The sequence below is a fragment of the Crocodylus siamensis genome, chromosome 4 (genome assembly GCF_052110815.1).
Source record: "Crocodylus siamensis isolate JL-2025a chromosome 4, ASM5211081v1, whole genome shotgun sequence".
Taxonomy (NCBI): Eukaryota; Metazoa; Chordata; order Crocodylia; family Crocodylidae; genus Crocodylus; species Crocodylus siamensis.
In genome coordinates this window covers 106,313,897-106,335,213 of record NC_143398.1, presented here as the reverse complement: position 1 = coordinate 106,335,213, position 21,317 = coordinate 106,313,897, and the positions used below count along the sequence as shown (strand labels likewise).

Here is a 21,317-nt window from a genome sequence, read left to right as displayed (position 1 = left end):
CTAAGTGGAATTGCAACAGTATGTGAATGTGCTAATTGTTCTTAATTTGTTCTTTTCTGCAGATAAGTTCAACAATCCTGTTCATTTCACCCTTAGTAGTGAGGGAAATCAGATTGCTTCTGCAAGAGAGATGTTTGCGTAGGCTGACTGGATGACTCTTGCCTCCCTCAAAAACTGTCCAGGGGAAATCACCAACTGGGAGATCAGTCAAAACTCTGGAAGGTTTTATGGGAGTTTTTTTTTTCCACCTGCACACAAAATCATGCTAACTGAAAAGATTGTATTGAGTTGCCTTTGGGAACTTGATGTTACAGTATCCAAATAGCCAAATGGATCGTGGAGCTACTATTCTGAACTCGAGGAACTGAATTGGCCTTCATACCCTACCAGAGCTTTTCAAGTCAGCAAGCACTTTCTAATCCCTCCCCTCCTCTTTTGTGTTTTCATTGCTGCACTCTTTCCTGGCTTTTCTTGTGGATGTCCTGCCAAGAGTCAAATATATTTAAAATTGAAGATGGAAAACCTGTCCAAACAGGGTAACTCTGCTGGGGAAAAGAAATGGTTCATGTCATGAATAGTCTAAATTTGTAAACATGGATTTTGCTTCTGTGTGATTTTCTTGGGATTTTACTTCCCAGATGTCTTGGAAATAGCTTTGCTAAGTCCTTCCACAGATTAACCTCTGCTGTCCTCTGGTAATATATTTCATATTTAGATTATTTCTCCATACTTGATCTGTTTTTGATTATTACTGAAGTCTGGAAAATTGGATTGAAATTTCAGAACATTTTAGTAGTCAAATATTATAGAATAGTGAAGTAATACTGTATCATGAACATCTGCATAGAAGATATTTAGTCCACAAGATTACTTGGATGGCTTTGGGATCAGGAATGAGATGCAGATACTTTCAGTACCAAATTGTCTTTATGAATCTATAGCTGATGGACACCACCCAAAAGTCATTACTGTGGGTATCTAATGTTTGTCTGATGACCTTTCTGAAAGAAGCGCCATCACTGTTCAATTGTCCTTGAACAGGTGTCTGTATCTCGGTTGTCCAGGCCTGGCAGAGAAGATCTGGGATTGAATGACATGAGCTTGTCCTTTGACATGGTCATTGCAGACTTTTGTAGTACATTAGCAAAGCAGCATAAGGAAACCTGCACTGCTCTTGCCCATGCTTCCCTGGCTCTTTAGGAAAAGAGAGAACTTCAGATTCCATGGTTCATAATTGGCAACATAGTTTATTAGACAAATAGAGGTAAGCCAGCTACAAAAACAAGTAATTCTATTTTACATAGCTTTTTTTATGTGACACTTGCTACATTTGTATCTGAGCAGCTTCTAGTTGTGTATTAAGAAATGCAGCTAACATTTGTCATTTATCTGTTAATTGAGCTGTTTGCCAGTCACCTCCTGAACCAGATCAATGATCCAGTTGCTCAGCTGTGCAATGTTTCCCTCACCCCCCCCACCCCATTTTCTGCCTTTAGATAACTCCTGTTGGCTCCAAAAAAATAATTTGAATAAGACTTCAGTGAAATATTTAGTCCAATTAATCATTGTTGCCAGGATGGAAAATATTCTTAAATAACTGAAACCTTGAAAAGGACTTTTTAAAGTAGAAATTTTGTCTTTTTTTAAACATAATGTACAGTAATTTTTTTTTAAACTTACAAATACAAATGGTAGTTGTGATGGTTGTGATGAGTGGAGCATTGTTAGTGTCTTGCAGTTTCTCTGTAGTCAGGTGTTGCCCAGTGATTGTTTGTTACTCCTTGCCATGCGAACCAGTTTCACAACTTCATTTCCTGGGATTATGCAGTTGCACTGTTCTGCTGTTTTTCATCAAGTTTGCTTCCTCTTTATGGATGATTTCTGCTTTCAGATCTCCTTTTCTCTTCTTTCACTTAACCATCAAACTTCAGTAATTTGAGGAGAATTTGCAGTTAATCATACTACGGATATACTAAGAGGACTTTGTCCTCTTGTTCAAATTTTTGCCATTATAAATAGGAGTGATCATAAGTGACTGGGGACCTGATATGTGCCCTCAGTTTGTTGCAAGATTGCAGCCTTCAGTTAGTTGTTCAAATCCCAAGCTTGACATTAGTCAGTTTTCCAACGGAAGCAAACCCCTTGAATTTCATGTTTGAAATGGGTGGTGGCAGTCTGTGTGTTCATCTGAAAATTTTGAGGTTTTGGATTCCAATCCCAGATAAACATTTTGGTTAACCATCCAGGGGCCAAATACATTTTTATGGAAACAAACATTTGAAGATTTTAGTGCAAATCAGTACAGTTGACGTGAAGTGTTCCCTTTTGCAAAAATATCAAATAGGCTGCCAAGGCTCCATCTACACACTAACTACTGTTCACATGTGTTCTTGGAGCATGGTCTGTTTTGTGGTTAGAACTTGGCTGGCTACACGTTCTTTCTTCTGTCTAAGTCTTAAATATATTTATCGTGGGCCCTTTTGAGCTATGTATTTCCTCAAGGAGTACAGATGGGGAATGCTTTGATTCTGACCAATATCCAAATCAATTTCACATAAATAAATTATTTTTGGTGAATTGATGTGGAATTCTCTGTGTTTTATTACAACCCACCCTTGCAAAAGCAAAGTTCGTGAAACAGAACTTCCTTTTTAAAAATATAATTCTTGGGTACAGGTGTAACGTGTTAGTGCATCTATCCTTATATAAGCACTTCTGAAGAACTGAACCGACACAGCCGTTGCCCACGACGTGTGATTTTAATCAGCACTCTCATTCCCTAGTTCTTACTAACACTTAAACAAAGGAGAATACATGTTGCTGCTTGTCAGTTTGGCACACCTGCTTAACTTCATGGGTAGTTTTGTGAGACTGGCTGGCAAGAGACGCAGAGTATGGTGTGATTAATGGCCTCTGGTAAAGAAGCAAAAGCACATTACTTACTTGATTTTCCTGATTTATTTATTTTTTGTCTCCTCTGCACTTAGTCATGTGCTGTTTGTTCAGTACTTGACACGCAACTTGACTGCTCTCCTTTGGCTCATTTTAAGAATACAAACCTGCAATTGCACTTGAATTTTGTCTATAAGTAGACACAGTAGGGAGCTTTGTAATTGGGTTCTTGCCTTATAGTCTGCTGTAAGTTTGGGCTTGGATATGATCTAGCTTTCTAGAAATACCTCTCAACATGCATTTTCATAGTCCCTCCATAAAACTTACCTGTTTTAATTCAGGAAAATTCGCAATTATCTCCTTTCCATTCTACTTCCATGTTTCCGCATGCCTCAGCAGTGGCTTTTACCCCCAGAATACTTATAAGCAAACTTCTCTTACTGTAGCATGTTTTTGAAAAAGAATACAAACAGCCCCCCATTATTATGGCTGTTATCATGATCACCAGAGGCAAGCAGGATAGGAGGAATATTGTTTTGCTTCAAAGTAACAAGAAGGGTGGCACTTTTCACACAATTCCCAGGTGTTTGGCTGTTGCTCTAAACATGACAGATTTAGGGGTGGTGTATCATGTTGATGAAAACAAAAAGGAAATGTACTAGCTGCCCCTTCATGCCAGACTCGCTAGTTTTGCATCTTAGAATGGTGTCCAGTAATAGACTTGTTTTAAGCTGCATGAACATAGTGCATAGACACATTAGTTAATCTGGATCCATTCAGTCATATTAGTGCAAATCCCGTGTTGAAAAACCCTGGTTCTGTTCAATCAGACACAACAAATATCTCAGCCTGATGGTATTTACCATTACCATCACCAATAATAGTAGGAACCAGAGTTTTACCAATAGTAGATTAAGAAGATTGATCCTATGCAACTTTTTCCTGAATTTGGTCAGGATTTTAGCTACTACAGTGCAAGGGGGAAGTCACCTGAAAGTCCTTTTCTTCCCTTCCCTACCATACATGGAGAAAGTATTTCAATAGTTTAGTCTTGTTTAACTCTTGTGCATCATACTGGTTTTTGCTGAGCTATCTCTAAGTAGTTTACTCTATTTGAGTAACATTCTCCCTGATCCAGAGACCATCAAAATGGATCAATTATCAGTCTGCTTAGTCCTATCTGCAAACAGTTCCTTTTTTCAGGCATGAGTTGGCTTTGAAAGTTTCAGAAAACATCAATTCCATACTACAAGGGTTTTCTGACAAAGTACAGTCTGCTTCCTCCATTTCTGTAAAGTGCTGATTCTTTTTTTCAGCTGCCGGTAGCTCTCTGAGATGCTAAAAACAAGCACGTCCTCTGTTGAGTTCCTAAATCCGTCCTTGGTATTTGGACTTCTGGAAGGGACAGAATGTGCTGCCTGTGAACCTGTTCTACATGTCCTTCCAGTGTAGGGTAGGATGTACCTGTCGTTATGAAGTAAGAATTTGACAACTTATTCTGAAAGTTCTCGTTGGCTTCTGTGTGAGCTTCTCCAGGATGCCATGTATTTTGAAGTTGATGTCTTTGCTTCATTAAATCCATGGGGCCTATGAAAACCATTGCAACCATGAGATTAAACGGTAGCATCAAAAGACATTGAAGATTTTTCTTTCTCCAGTATATTTCAAACTACTAGATGGGATAGTTTAGCAGGGTTCCTATATGAGTATCTTATTAGGAACAGTCTCTATGGTTTTTGAACACGCTAAAGTGGGCTTGACAGGAGTAGTTGATGAAGTAGAGTAAATTCTGTATCTGAACACTTGAATTCCTCTGATTTCTGTCCTTCAGTTATCTTGGCAGGTTTGGGAACACCTCATGTTCACTCCATATGGATTTATTTTTAAGCCTATAAGTAAATAGCTCATCCAGAGCACACAACTCCTCTGCCTCTCTACAAGAATAGAAATACAGAGACAAGAGCTTAAAAAAGTGTTTTGTAACATTGGTTGAGGTCTCAGATTCAGAATGAGCCATAGTCTTCGACACGCTTTGGCTCTAGAATCCAGTGGAAGAAATCCTTTATCCATTTTCTTGTGCCCTGTTGGCAAAGGGCACTGGCTTTTCAGTTTGGCAGGTGGGACTGGTTTTCCACAGCCATCTCAAGTGCACATGGAAGGGCATGCACCTCAAGCTTGCTGCTTATGTACAGCTAGTAACAGGGCTAAGAGTACTGAAGAACTTACCAAACTTGGGGGGAGAGGGAGTCCATCAAACTGGATGGAGGGTGTGCTTCTCCTCCCCTCCTTTTGTCAGGGAATGCTACTTCTTTCCATCACCACTTTCTTCCTTGGCTTGTCCCTTGCCATGTGCACTAGTCTTCTGATCCCATTGGACTGAAGTACTCAGTTGCTTCTTGGAGCAGGGTTCATAGTCTGCCATGTCTCTTTACTTCTGGCAATGGTATGGGAACTGAAAGCAGGCACCTGCCATTGTAGCCCGAGGTATGTGAAGCAGGAGTGCTGTGGATTACTAAGTGGATGGTGATTGTTGTTGTTATTTTAACTTCATAATTGTCTGTGGTGTCAGAGCTGTGTTAGCAAGAGGAATTGGAAAGACCCTAAGAAACATACTGGCTCACACCACACTGGTTCATCCAGCCAAGCATCCCGTTTGTCTCACAAATTAGTGCTTCATGCATTTTTCTCAGAAAGAAATGAATAGACACAAACTCCAGGCTGACAGACACACTCTTAGGGAGGACCTTTCATATTCTGCATCATTTAAGCATCCAAAACAACACAATACATTTCATCCCAGGGCAGCTGGAAAATAAGGATACCTTTAAACTAGTGCCTTGCCTTCGCTAGTTTGGGCAGTTCCTGACTGCTAAAGCAGGATTCCTGTTGCAGATGCGTGTTTTTGTGATTTATAGATGAGAGTGGGGAAGGTGGCTCCTGCCCCATTGTACTTGAAATTCTAGGCTGGTTTGTATTCTTTTTTGTATTTTGTTCATGCCTTTGACTGATTAAGGCACTCAAGCCACTTGTGGTGTAAGATCTTTACCTGCCTGCTGAGACTTAACTTAGAATTATGTTAAAATCACTTTTTTGTATCCTGTACTAAAATGTGCCAGAGAACTACAAAGTGGTTTTGTTGTTATGCAGTGCAGTCTTACCCCTTTGGAGCTGAGATTTTACTCCTGTCCAGTGTCATGTGAGACTACATATTCACTCTTTAAATAATGTATACAGGACCAGATTCATCCCAATCCTAACCTGTTGGTAAAATTTGGCCCACAACTCTTTTTTCTTTCTTCCCTGCCCTGCTTACATCAGCTGTCTTCCTGCCTGGAAAAGACACCAGTACATTCCGTGCTAACGAAGTGAACGTTGTAGCATAATCATTGTATGGGTGGATGTGACTGACAAAGAACTATTCCTTCTGTTAGGGTGTGGATTAAAACTCCTGAAGCCTTTGGCTTTGTACAAATGCACCCAACTTCCTTTGAGCATTTAAAGATGGTAGGGGAGAGGTATAATAATAAAGTGTCAGGAATTAAATGTATTTACATAGTACGTGCTCAAAGCATTAATAGTTCTACTCTAAAGAGTCTTCTTCATAGCCGAGGGTAGTACTTGCATACAGTGTATTTGAATTAAGTAGAGCAGATAGATTCTGTCTGGCTCCATAGGTTACTGTCCCAACATACTCATCCACTTACCTGGAAAAGCGCACAATGATATAGTACGTGCAGCTTAGTTAGTTCCCAAAATGAGGAGGAACACCACATGCTTCAACAGTAGGTGAAAAGAAGGAAACAGCCCTTACACTGGAAAACAGTTGCTTTCCACTAGACAGACTGGTTAGTTGTCAAAAACAGTGAGCTGTTGAGTTGTCATCTCCTGTTGTCTGCTGGAGCTGTCCCAAGGGAATTAATTTCTTTCAAAGCTATGCTCTGTCTATTCCCCTCAGCCCTCTTCTCCACTGGTAGTTCTTGGCTAAGTAGTTTTACTACAGTAAATCCTACTTGGATCTTTTCCGTTGCAGCTGTTACCATAGAAATTTGAATCTTAAACTGATGCAGGAATTTTTGTCTTCTAATGTATGGAGAGAGAAGAGTTGTCACTTTTCCCTTTTCACCTGCAAAGCTTGCCTGGGGCATCCAGAACTCCTCTGCATAATGTCATAGGGAGCAATTATTCAGACTAAAAACAGGGTTTGTGCATCTCCTACTGTCTTGCCTTCCCAGATCTTTACAAATGTGCTGTGCTGTAGGTATTAGCTATGTTTTATTGAGGGATGAGCCAAGGCACAGAACTTAGAGGCTAGAAATAAAACCCAGGAGTTTTGACTCCCACTCCTATGTCAGTTCTTAAGGGCTTTAAGGATAGGGATTGTCTGTGTTTATTTTACACGAGTTGCAATGTTGTAGCTGTGATTATCCAGGAAATGAATAGAAAGCATGGGGGTTGGGCAGATGATATCTTTTATTAGACCATCTTTATGGTTGAGAGAGATGTTAGACAAGCTTTCAGATCCAAAGTGCCTTCCTTCATATCTGGGAAGGAAACAGATACGGTCTCAGTCAGGGCTGTCCAATTTCAGTGTGGCCGGGAGCCGAACACTGTGCCAGCCATATGCTGCAGGCCCCCAGGATTGCCTTACCTACTTCCCCCTCATCATGGGATCCTTTCCAGCTGTGTGGACAGTGCCAGTAGTGCACAGCCCTCCCCTGTGGTTGTGGCAGAGGCAACTGTAGGCCCTGCAGCTATGTGGTAGCCACTCAGGGGCCACATGCAGCCCTTGGGCCACCAGTTGGACAAAGTTACTGCTGTGCTTTTCTAACTGGTTTAAGTTAAATACGTGATATAAAACAATACTTTGTGTTCGACTTGATATCCACAGCCATATCCATTACTTTACAAAGCAGACAGAGGCATGTGGCAGTATAGACAATGGGGTTTGAGACATCAAGAAAAGGCAGGTTTTACAAATTAAAAGTCTGACTTGGCCAAGTGTTTGAAATGGTAGGTGCAGAGGGGTTTGGCATATGATCCCTTACATTGCTGGAATGGCAGGGTGTGGTGATGCTGCAGCTAACTTCTGGGTGATGCGTGCTTTGTCTGAGCCACTTCCCACCAGAGCGGAAGGCATGCTGCTGATGGCATCTAGAGGGAACTGTGCTGCTTGCCTTCTACAACCAGAAATGAGGGACACAGTGGGGCCTTTGAAGGAGGGGAAAAGCAGTAGGAGGCAGGACATCACGGAAGATTTCCCATTCCACCAGTAATCTGTTTTGGCCCTTAAACCCACACTGGACTTTCTGCTGTGTTTTTCTAAATTTAGTAGTTGCAATGGTAGAGAGAAAATAAAATAGAAGCTATATTCACAACAAATACCGCTAATCCTTCATTGTTTCTTTAAATGCATACTTTCCATTATAACACAGAAAATATTGTTTTAAAAGGAGCAACACTCCTTCCTCAAAGAGGAAAGATGATTTCAGACCCTGAACTGAGCCTCAGGAAATGAGGGCTATAGTGTTGACTTCCTGTCAGGCTTCCTGGACAAGTCTCTTTAATCTTTTTCATTCCGCTGTAAAATAGGAATAATGAGGATTAGGAAGAGGGAGAGAAGTGCCTGTCTCTATCTAGACCATAGTCCATTTCTGTCTGTCTTAAGGTTTTTGCATGGTCTCCATTACTGTAGTTTTTGAATGCCTCACAACCTTTAATTTATTGATCCTCATTTATTGAGGTAAATGCTATTCTCCCCATCACAGAGACCTAAGATGATGAGAGCCTCAGTGACTTCAAAGGTTATGGGAGCAGCCAGTGACTTCGTTTCAAGTTCGTGGATAACACCTTAACCACTGGACCATCCATCTCAGCTTGGGGCAGGGACTATCTTTTATTATTTGTACAGTGACTAGCACAATGTGCGCTTGATCTCAGTCCTTGTCCCTACTATCACTCTCACACACGTACTACGTGCAATAAGCTCCTTTCAGAAAGAAAAAAATAATTCTTTTTAAAGTACAAGCTTACAGGGCACCATAAGGAAAATGCCTTAGAAATCTAGGTTAACTGGGAAATCACCCATACAGTTGTTACAGGCAAGCTTGTACTTTGGTGTTCATAGCAACATGCTCTATTGTGAAGCAGGTTCTGGGACTGCAATTCATGAAAAGATTTTTATTAGTAGGTAAACTGATGTACCCTTCATTACTTTACCAATAAAATAGAAGACATTTTTCATCTACCCTAAAATTCCTCTCTTTAACGTAGGTTGGTGGTTAATTACTGTAAGTGTGCATTGTTTTAGCAACATTTAAGATTAACATAGAGTTCTATGAGATGCACAGGATATGCTGTGTGATTTATTTTTTACAAAAAGATAAAAATCCCACTTTTGTAACAAGCTGTTTTAAATTAATTGTTAAAAGATTACAATTTAACATCTGTCTACTACAAAACAAGTTGGGTTAGCTCTCCCTCATTTCAGTCACACTGTCCCAGCTTCATGCAGATTTGGCTGGTAGTGGGCTATCTGAGAAGACTTAAGAACTTGTTAGTTGTCCAGAATGCAGCTAGTTTCACCCGAGGTGGGGTGGGGGTAGAGGGAGGTCCAAGAACTGAAAATCGGATGCAACGACTTCAGTAAAATTTATAGCATCAAAGTGTGGTGAGCCAACTTCAACGCTGTTTTCAGAACTGTATTTAAAATGAATAGGGATACATATACCTGCTATTGGTTTTCTCACCCTTGGGGGGGGGACCCCAACTTGTGAAACATTTCTTAAGCTTAGTTGTGTAGAGATTAGTCATATGTTTCAGTTTGTGATTCTGACCTTAACACAGCAGCTAATTCTGCAGTGTCAAGATCTCACCTTGCCCTCAAGGGAGTTGCTTCAGACAGGATGAGTTGACAATGCAAGATATTAGAAAGGCAATTAATCTTTCCGGTTGTCTTAATCATTCCTGGAATGGGGGTGTCCCAAAATCAAGGACTGCGGGAGAACTGTGAATTTATCAACAGTGAACGTGGAGTGCTCAGTAATATGTTAATATTGATGGGTGAGAATAGCATGATTTCTAGATAAACATATTTGTTGTGTAACTGCCATTGCATGAGGATTTGCACAGTAAACTGATGCTGAAATCTACAGGCATCTTTCAGAGATTCAAGATTTTAGTAAGTGCAGTCACTGCGACAGCTTGAAAGATGCATATAAATAATCACTTGGTTAAACTGTGGTTTCTCATTCATCAGCTTTTCTGAAATGGAAACCTACACAGAGATGCCTTCTATCTTTGCTAGTTGTTTTCACCTTATTGGTCTTGGATTTTTATGTGAAAAACAAAGGGCCTAGTGAGTCACTCCATAACTAGGCGGATGGCTGGTTCCTTGCTTTCTGTAAATGAAGATCAGTCTTGTTTTTCTTGTTTGGTGCTCCAGGCCTTTCTGTAACCTTTTTCTTGTTAAAGAAGCAAATCCACTGCTGATTAAAAGCTTCAGTGAAAAAGTAGGACATATTGAGTGTGCAGCATGGGTTCTATCAAGCTATCTTTTCTGCCTTGGGATATAGGTAGTTCTGTGGGCATATGTGTAATACCACTGGCTTTCCATCTGATGGAGACAAATATTCAAAGGTTTTCTGTAAAAGACCCTCCCTTGCTGGTGTTACAGGTCAGCAAATGCCATGTGTGTGTCCATGATTAGTATGGTTTTCTTTCCTCAGTTAAACTGATACATTGGGTATAATGCCAGTATAAACAGAGTGAAAGCCTTTCATTAATTTTGTCTGTAGTGAAGAAACAAACAGGACTTCTGTTAGTAGTGTTTGATTTGCATTTACTGACTCTCTCATGACCAAACAAAACCAGGAAATGAAGCTGTGTTTGCATATGTGGGTGTGCATTGGTGGTTGGAGCAGGGGATTGCTGGCAGAGCAGATTTAAAGAGCAATGCTTCAGTCTTAAGTCAGTGTGAAACAGTTTTGGGAAATGAGACTGACTAGCACAATGCAGAGATGACACAACTGTTCTCATGCTAGAAAACAATGTGTATGATATGCAGAGTGAAAAATGGCACATCTTTTAACACTAAAATCACACACTGCATTTAAAGGTGCCTTGTCAAAATTGGACTTATTTTTGAAGGGTGACACACAAAACAATACACCCCTAAACTTGAGAGGAATCAGCTTGTAAAGTCTAAAGTCCATGTCATTCTTGTGTAAGTGGATGATTGTTGTAAATCACGTTCCAGCTTTCTTTATATCCCTTGGTGCAGTGACATTTCACTCTAAATACGTTGAAATAGAAGGCATGAAGCTGGAGACTGAGGAAAGGAGGGTTGATCATGCTTTTCTTTTCCTTCCCTTCCCTTCCCTAGTGCTATTCTTACCAGTCAGTAAAGGAAGAGTGCTATGTAGGCCTAATGCCAAACTCCTGGGAATCTAACTAAATGTTTCCATTGAGTTCCTGAGGGCTTTGCATCAGGCCCTGTAGGAGCTGAGTGACCTCAAAACTGATCACCAAGGATCTTCTGATTTGGCAAGCTGCTTTAAATAAAGTAAAGAACATCTTACAGGTGATACTAACCTACTACAGTTCTTACTAGTGTGGGTGCCTGGAGAAAGGATCTACAGGCTGTCTGCAAAAGACCAGGGACCCATACTGAGCTGGGGCTGCTTTAATGTTTAACAGGTGTCTCCACAATGAGACCAGTAGAGCTGAAGCCTTGATGTAATAAAGGGGTAAGTGCTTTCACAGTATGGTCTCTGGAGAAGTTTTGAAATGTTAATATCCAGTCATTTTGTTTCTTTGTTTCAGAAGAAATAAATTCAGAGAGATAAGTTAGTGCATGCACACATCTTTCCTGAAAAGTAAAGGGAATTCTACATTTCAACCTTTGCAGGGGCTAAAAATTAATATACAGTGTGTTATCCTTTTAATGTAATATAAATGTAATATATGAAATAGAAATGCAATATATCTCATCCAATGCACCAAATACCCTGATGGAAAATATGTAGGAGAGACCAAACAAAAACTGTGCACCAGAATGAACACACACTGGAAATCTATCAAAGACAAAAATACCCAATTACCAGTGAGCACATTTCACACAAGAAAACCACTCTCTCTCCAATCTCTCAGTTCTAATCCTCAAAGGGAACTTACAAAACACTTCTCAAAGACAAGCCTATGAACTTCACTTCATCAACCTCTTGGATACAAAAAATCATGGGCTAAACACAGACATTCGATTTGTAACACATAATCTGCCTGACATCTGACTCCTCAGGTACCTCTCCACTATTTAACTGTTACATTCATCCCTCTTTTCTCTCCCCCACCCCCCAAAAGCCTGTCTCTCACCCAGTGACTCCTCACTTTACATCTTCACTGACTGCCTGTCTTGTATGCATACCAGCGTCTGGCTGCTTTACTATTCATTCCATCCAGGAAGAGCACACATCAACTTCAGAGGCTTCCTCAGCCTGATGAAGGCTTTTTAAACCCAAAAGCTTGCTAATCTTTTTTCCCCAACTGTTTAAGTTAGCCTAATAAAAGATATCAGATTCACCCAAAGAACCTTGTCTGCCTATGTCCTTAGATCAATATGGCTAAACTTACATCTCTTATCCTTTTAAAGCACTGTGTAAAATATCTAGTCCTCTCAGCCTGCCTGCAGGACAGGTGAATGCTATATTCCTCTCTCAGGTGCAGAAACTCAATGTGTGTGACTTGGCTAAAGCCAGAAAGGGAATCAAACTGGGGCTTAAACATTAGGAGTCCTGTGCTGCTTGCCCTGTGCTCAGCTCACTAAACCAGACTGCCTCTCAGAAAACTTTTATTTTATAAAATCAACTCTGGGGAGCAGTGTGTTTTCCTCTTCCTGACTCCAGAAAAAGCAAAAAAGTTGATGCTCAAGTGGGGTGACCATATTTCCCTCTGCTGAAAATGGGACACCTGGTAAGATTTTACTAGTGTTCAAGGGTGTTCACTTGCGTATGCAAAATGTAAGAAATAAGAATTATGCAATACAGTGAGAAACACTTGAAATCACTTCGAAGAGATCAAGCAGGTTTGACTTCATAAGTTAATCAACACAGTAGCTTCCCCCCTACAAACAGCATAAACAGTCAGAGTATGTACTTACAATAAAGTAGTTACTGATGTCCTTCCTTGTCTTGTTGCCTTCCAGAGTGTGAAGTTGGTTGTTGCCAGTTGTATTTCTCTGTCACTGCTAATTTTTGGAGGGTCTGCTTGTCTTTCAGCAGCTTGTCACAACACAGTACAATCCAGATCAAATTTTACTTGTGTAGGCAATATAGCCTTCATGGTGAAGACATTCAGATGTGATTTTACTTTTTTTATTTTAGGACACTACACATAGTTCGTTAATGAGAAGGCACGTTCAACAGGAGCTGTGGTGTCCAGCAAACACTGCGCAAATTCCACAGCCTTAGCTAGATTTCTGTATTGTACTGTCTTGTCCATCTTTTGAAAAACGTTCAGTCGCTTTTCAACAATGGGTGTTCTCTGGCAGTTCCAGTCAGAAAGATGATGAGAGCTGATTGGGGTTTGGGGTTTTTTTTTTGCATTTGCCCACTCATCAAAAATATGATCCTCCAATATACTTAAGGTGGGAATTCTAGCTACGCATGTAGCAAGGCTGTCTTGTATTTAGTCTCATACTGGTATATTTCTCAGCAGGGCCCACTCGAGCTCAAAGGCAGGTTTCCAGTGCTTTAAGTAGGGCAGGCATGTTGTGTTAAAATTGTCAACTGCATTGTCAAATTCTTTCTTCATTTGCCCACAGTTTACAAGAGACAGCAGTAAGCTCTTTGTTTCTGTTGTGACATCTTTCTCTAAGTATCTCTGCTAAATTCTCCTGTGGGGAACACATGCAGCGTGATTTCTGTTACCATCAAATCGTTTTTCTTGATCACCTTTACAGTCTTCTGAAACATGGCTGTTTATTTACTGACAAAGGCAAGCCACAATTTAGTGCTAGGGTCACTGAAGACTTTCAGGTCTTTGTCTTGAGAAAGGAAGCATTCGTTAAGGCCATCAAAAATCAACAAAATTCTGGTCCTAGCACTGGCATTCATGTGCTGCCATTCTCTAGTAATTTAAGATGCTTGAGATCGACAAATCGGCAGAAGTCTTTCAGCTCTTCAATGTGTACAGTGTAAATGTGATGGTATTTGCAGCAAACCTCTCCAAGTCTATGGGAAGACAGTCGATCACATTTTGGAGGCAGTTATGTACAATATGAGCACCACAACCAATACCAAAAATCTCCTCCTAGTTTGGCTTGGAGTTATCATCACAAATTGTTTTTTCCAGCATGTCTGGCACCACCAGAATTAGCACTAGTATCATCCGCACAAATTCCAACAAGCTTGGCACTAAGAGAGTCTTCTCACTCAGTTGCTGGAGAAATACACATGCTACATCAGATGTTTCATGCAGTAAGAAAACTCAGTAATTTTTGTACTAAATCCTCTAATTGGAAGAACACAGCATACAAGAACAGGAAATGGCTTTTGCTTCTTTTTGTTTAATGTATTCACGCTAAATGTAATAAATTGGGTACTCCTCCAAATCACAATGCACTAGTTGTGTTTAATGAAGGAGCCACTACAGCGCAAATTAATGGCCTCAGATTTTGCGTAAGCAGACGAAAACTTAGGTTTGTAAAGTTTCTTAATGTAACTGTGATATATAATTACTTGACCTGAAACTATGTCTGTGTCGCACAGAATAGCAAGGGAACAGTCCCTCTAGTGAAAATTTGATTGGCTTCTGTGTTTTGAAATGCTTGGAGTTGCTTCTTTCAGCCTTTTTGTGGTTTTTTTTTTTTTGTCTGAACATGCTGAGTAATGTCACAGTGGCCACTGGGAGCAATTGAAAAATGTGCTCTTCAAGTCTGGCATATAACTTGGCTGTTGGTGGCTGCTAATGCATTGCAGTCGAAAGTCTTTTTTAAAAAAAACAAAACTTCAGTTGATTTTGTAGGTGTTCATTAAAGGAACAGGTGTGTTTTTTGTGACGTAGCAAACACTGCTGATAACTTCAGTAACCTCATGTACAGGAGTTGGCAAGGCACTGTATGTGCACCTGATGTGGGTCGGTAGATCCCAGAGCTGCTATTGTATGCCATCACTGCCTATAGTAAATCAAACCAAGTTGTAGAATGTTGGGATGTTAGTATAAAATGTGAAGGGAATGGGGAGGGAAGAAAAGCAATTAGGTTTCTTTTTACATAATAAGATGCAAAAATATTTTATTATGAGTATGCAATACATCAGCTGGCAAAAGAAACCAGGGCAAATAGCCAATTTTTTTTGGGGGGGGGCGGGGTGGAATACCTGGGATAGGGCTTAAATATGGGACTGTCCTTGCAAAAACAGGTTGCGTGGTCAACCCACTCAAGCGTATATGCAATTATAGAAATCTGCATCTACACACACAAATGAGAAGTGTATGTTTTGGGCAGAAAATGATAAGAGATTCAGGAGTTGCATGAAAGCCGTCATTCCACTTTTAAAGTAAGAAGCTTTTGGCTAGTCAACTTTTAGACAATACTGAGGCATCTAAAGTAGCCTATCACTTCCAATTTAGGTCTCATTGCTTCCTCATAAACCAGAGACTGCCAGATGATGTGCCTCTCCTAGGGATTAAGTCCAAGCATCTCTGCTTTAAAGTGGGTGATAAATGTCGTCTGCAGTTCTGGATTTGTTTATCTTTAAGGTTTACATAGCAGATACACTGCCAGGAAGGTCTTTTGTTTGTGGACATAGAGGGAAAACTGAGCTCTAACTCCAACTCCAACTTGTCTGATCTGGTAAAAGGAGATGGTTTTATTTTTGTAACCAAGCTGTGAGTACAATGAATTTGGCTTCCAACAGCCAGGGGGTTACCTAGTGGTGGGGCCTTATTTCTCTGTGTGCACTGCAGGTGTGTATGTTTAATGGCAGCTGTCTTGGGTATAGCATTTTGGTGGTCTTTCCAGACCTTGTAAAGTTTAGGTAATTTTCTGTCTGAGACTGGGAGTTCAGGTCTCACTCCAGTAGGGCTGTTAATTTCATTAGACTAATGTTCAACACTCTTTATTCTACCCTGAGATATTGTCTGCCTGTTTCCCTGCCCTTGCCCCCTCCCTTCCCCATCACTGGTACTTTCACAACAGTTTTACTACTTAAATATTTCATCATCCAAGGCCCTCAGCTTGCCAACTCTTAACCACACCAGTAGTCCTTAATGGAACTCTTTGTGTGTGTAAAGCTACTCATATAAGTGTTTGCATGGTGGGGCCTTAGTCTGGGAAAATAAATGTGGTTAATGTTTTTTAAAGATATCCCTTACAATAACATGGGTCTGGAGCATTTACAAACCTGTCCACAAGACTGTGCCACTCAAGGGCAATTGCAGTCTGTTGGAATGTTTGGTTTTTTTTTTTTTAATCAACCCATGATTTAGTCTGAGCTAAACTGGAGTAGAGCTTTGTCTATGGTACTGCCTCTAACAATGCCTGTCAGAAGCCATTCCTAGTGGCTATTTCAAGCACACTTTAAGACTTTTACATTTGGTTCAACAGAGCTGAATTTTCCCTAGCCCCAGTGACTGCTGGGCAGATTGCAGAGGCTGAATGAATGGAAATGTGGCTGCTGATTCTGGAATAAGTCAAGCCATTGGGCAGACTTGCGATATCATCTCAGTGGCTTTTCAGCAGTCATTATTTAGTTAATGAGTAATGAAGATAAATGTACTGGCCACTTGCTAGGATTCCATGTTCCAGAAGTGCTGAAAGTTGTGAGATGATGTTGAGATTCTTGGGGTGGCATAGAAAATGATGCACATTACCCACCCTCTGAATTGGGGTGTTACTTTTTTTTTTTCTTCTCCCACTTCTGAACTCAGCAGTCAAACTAATGTAACCTGGGATTTGTCTGTCTTCCTCTGCTCTAACTTCAGTTTATTCATAGACATTGTACTATATTCCATTTGGAAGCTTAAACTTTTGGGGAGAGCTTCCCTTTCCTGATTCTCTTATTTTCTAGGTCTCTGGCCTTCTTTGTCAAGTTATCTTTTTTGTTCTATTATAGTAATTGTTCCTCAGCCAGGTGCTGTGCATATGCTTCCTATGTATACCTTGACCATCTGCTGTGTTTCATCTCCATGGTGTCCAGGCCAAATTCCAACTCTGGTAATGACACCCTGTCTGCCTACATTTCTCCTGTAGTTTGAATTGGCTAGGGTACCTCTAAGTGTTGTTCCTAAAATACTGTGCACCAGTAATGTAATTAGAGTGGGTGATCAGGGCACCAGCCCTGGCTGCCGACTTCAGAGGGGCACAAGAATGGCCACTGTCACTGGCTCAGCTGTTGCTATGGCCCTTGTCACTACTGCCTGCCCAAGATGCAGAAACCTTTCATTATGCCTTTGCAATACACTGTTGCTGCTACGTTTCATTCCAGAGATAGCTATGTTTTATGGTTGCCTTTCAGTAGTTGATAAAGCCATCAGAGCCCACAAGTAACCACATGGGGAGGACATTTCTGATTGTGGATTATCTTTAATCAAGAAAGATAGGCAAGGGTTGGAAGCTGAAACTAGACGACTTAAATTAGATAATTTTTTTTTTTTTATTCATGCAACTGTAGAAATAAAACTCCAACACAGGAGGAATTTACAGACATTGTCAGTTTGATGTTATTACATTTTTACAAAGTAAATGATCTACAACTCCTATAAATTATCACTGCTTCTGTCAATATAATGTTATGAATTAATTTAAAGAATCTGGCTAGAGACTAGCTTATTGGCTGGTTAGTTTGTCCCCCCAGTGCAAGTCAGGAATGGAATCCATATTTCTAAATATCTGTTCCTCTTGTCTCTTGGTTAATAATCTAACCTGATAGTACAGTTTCTCTATCCCCAGAATGCCCCATATTTTAGCATACCATATTTTCAGTTTAAGGTGTATTTTTAACAGTGATGGTATTAAACACTAAAACAATATGCTGTGGCATGTGGTGATTTTTTTGGGTCACTGGCCATCTTTAATCAAGACTAGATCTCTTTCAAATGAAATAAAAGACCTGAGATTAACATAGAAATTACTCGGTAGTGCTCTTTACAGGGTAGACTCCGTAGGGGCCAACCTTATTGGCAAGTTTGTCACAAATTAGCCTCACACTTTCCCTGAATTCCATTCCAATCCCCTTCCTCCAACAAATATGCTGCTCTGCTTTCTTCTCCATGCCCTGTGCTGTTTGCCCTATCTGCTGCTCTACTTTCTGCCACTGTGCTGCCTGTCCCCTCCCTGGCCTGCCATTTGCCACATATACAAGCTGCCAATGCCACCTGGGGTGCGCCTGCTGCAGGTTGGCCACCCCTGGACTAAATGGTCATGGTTGTCCCTTCTGGCCTTTATATCTATTAATCTTCATGTATCAGTTTTGTGACCCAATCTGGGCAGGTGGCCCTTTGTGCCCATACAAAACTCTATGAAGTCATTGGATCTTCGTCTATGTGAGGAAGGTTTGCTGGCACAAATCTAATAGCATGGTTTTATTCTGCTGCCCACAAAGGCAGCATGAGCTTTTCAACTCCCCTCAAGAGACAATCAGAAAACTGCTCTGAGAATGAAAGGAAGGCGTGACTTAAATTACAAGGTGCTCTGTCCTTGAAAAGATGTTTTTTGTGTTTAAAATGGAAAAAAATCAGTTCTTCAGACTGTTGCCTTTATTCTCCCTGGTCAAAGTCACAGTGACCATGCACAGCATGATGCAGTTAGTAAGCTCTGGCTATGGTTCTTTGATATTAAAACTCCTAATCTAGTTATGTTGAGTCATGTACTGATGATGACCATGAACATACTGTGTCTGTGTACTTATGCTCCCCCTGGGTCTCTTATTCATTTAATTACTATTTTATTAGAACAATCTTGTTCAGTTTGAAGTAAACCATTAAAATTCCCCTTCTCCCAGTATGGTTGTTAACTCAAACTGTGTGTATGATTTGGGATGATGTCTCTAAGAAATCCTCTTTTAATCTTCTTAAGGAATGAAGTTTGTAGTACTGATCCAGAGCTTTCTCCATCTGACTCGTGTCCCTTTTGAATGTCGAACACTCTACTGTCATCCATGGGGGTGGCTGCTCCTCAGGCTTTTTACGAAGATATATTATTCTACTTGCAAGGCTTTCTATAGTGTTTATTACTGTAGAAACTGAGGTGGACAAATATTTAGAATTTCCTTTCTGTCTTCCTTGCTTGCAGTTCTGGCTGAGTGGTCTAAATCTCAGGTCTGAAATTCCTGGCCTGTCTTCAAGATTCTCCAAATCAAGTCATGGATGGACTGACTTCAGACTCTTTGCTCTGAAATGCATAGGTACACTGGGATCTTTGCAGATTACTGTAATGGGCATTTGAATGAGACCAAAGTACTGTGTACTCTGTATAGGTGATAAAGATTCCAGGATGCTTCTTGTAAAAGAAGGGTTTTACCCTGATGGCCTGACTAACATATCCCTCTGCCTCCAGAGTGGCATGTATGTCAGTTCTCTATCCAGCCTATCCCCTCCACTCTCAGATGAGTGGACCCCTGGTCAGGGGCAGATCTAGGGGGGGGTTGCACTGGTGCAGTTGTTACTTCTCTTTGATTTTTGCTCCACTCAAACTTTTAAAACCAACTGCCTGGGAGTGGCAGCAGCATTTCCATTTAGGCAAAGCTGATGGAGTCGGTTGACTTCATGGCTCATTGTCATCTACCTGATTCCTGTGGATCCCTTTCCTCTCCACAGGTGTTAACAACCCACTCTTCTTTTTAATAGTCTTGATGTTCCATTATTCAAACTATCCTTTCTTCCACAATTTTGCTGTCTGCTAGCCATTCCTAGTAATATCTCTCTTTTGTTTCACACCCTGGCAGACTGTTTTTTAGTTCTACCTAAAACCTTAACTCAAGTATACTAATATTAACTCGTAGAACTGACCAACAGCAAAGTATTAGAGACACTGTCAGGAAGCTCAAGAAAACTAGATTTTGTTTTACAAATCTGAGTAAGAAACTTGCATCTAGTGGTAGTGACTAAGGAACTATTTTTACCTTGTTTGTTGTGTTTTTTAAACTTAATATATAACCTAGCAAATTAGTGCACATTCCAATAGTTATATTGATTTTTTGCTTTGATCTTCAATTGAATACTCTAGTGCTAGGCCTTTAGCATAGGTAAAGCTTCTAATTTCTATTCAACTAGAGAAAAATGTATGTTGTCATGTGTGATGATGATGTACCTTGCCACCTGGTCATTTAGCTTCTAAAAATAAAACTTGCCCACACCCCTGGGCAGCTTCTACTTAACCTTCTCTGTAAAGTTGGTGGCAGGGGAGGAGGTTAGGGGCAGAGAATCAAGTCTTGTTGTGTTCCTTTTAACTATTGGCTATATTTATATGATGTCTCTTCAGTTATTGGGGTGTAGGTTCACTGCCTGACTTGTATGCATATCAGCCTCTGGCTTATTTACTGTTCATTCCATCCAGGAAGAGCACACACCAGCTGCAGACTTCCTCAGCTTGATGAAAGGTTTCTAAACCTGAAAGCTTGCTAAAAAATTTTTGCCCATCTATTTAAATTGGTCTAATAAAAGATACCAGATTCACCCACAGAGCCTTTTCTGTCTTTGGTTATTGTTGTTTTCCTGTATTCTAGTTCATGGCCTCCCTCTTGCCTACCCTGCTGCTATTTCTGTGATTAAGGATGCTGGCTTAGCTTGGATGGTTTCCCTCTATCAGACAGGCAGATCAACCAGCTGCTCAGGGGGAAAAAAAAAGGCAAGTTGTTAGCAGTGAATGTATTAGTCTGCTCTTGCAATAAAACTAGCAACATTCTCTGAAGTAGCGTGATTTTGACCCTGTAGCTCCCCATATCATCTGTATCATCTTGTTAGTGTTTATTATTTACATTACAGTAATGCCTAAAGGCCCCAACTGAGATTGTGGCCCCATCATGCCACACAGAAAAAAGGGAGAGTCCCTGTCCCTGAAGACTTCAGAATGTAAATGCACAAGACAAAGGGGGCTTCAGGTAAAAATATGCTAAAGTAGATGAATGTGCCCACAAGATAATGGTTTAAAATGCTTGTGTCCTTTTAATAGCCGAATGTTTAGTATTTTGCTCCTTCTTCCTGTTGCTTTTTAATGGCCCCTGTTACTGCAAAGACAGTGCCTGCCTCTCAGTTGTAAACGTATCCATATAATCCTCAGGTGAAAAAGAAGCACTGTTTTCACTTCTACAGCTGGAGAGTTGAGGCATCAGGAGACTGTGACCTGCTAAAGGGAATGCAGGAACTTAGTGGCAAAGCATAAAAATAAACCCAGATCTGCTGAATGAAAGGCCTTTTCCACCAGACCACCCTTT

The 21,317-nt window shown here is 40.5% G+C and overlaps 1 protein-coding gene across 1 annotated transcript in view; it reads left to right on the top strand.

Moving 5' to 3' along the window:
* SLC37A3 (solute carrier family 37 member 3) overlaps positions 1-20,698 on the top strand; it is a 55,012-nt gene extending 34,314 nt beyond the window's left edge. Inside the window, exon 15 of the mRNA XM_090043282.1 lies at positions 63-20,698. Coding sequence (XP_089899408.1) covers positions 63-155 — 93 coding nt within the window. The 3' untranslated portion in view covers positions 156-20,698. The remainder of the gene's footprint in view (positions 1-62) is intronic.
* The last annotated feature ends 619 nt before the right edge of the window (positions 20,699-21,317 follow it).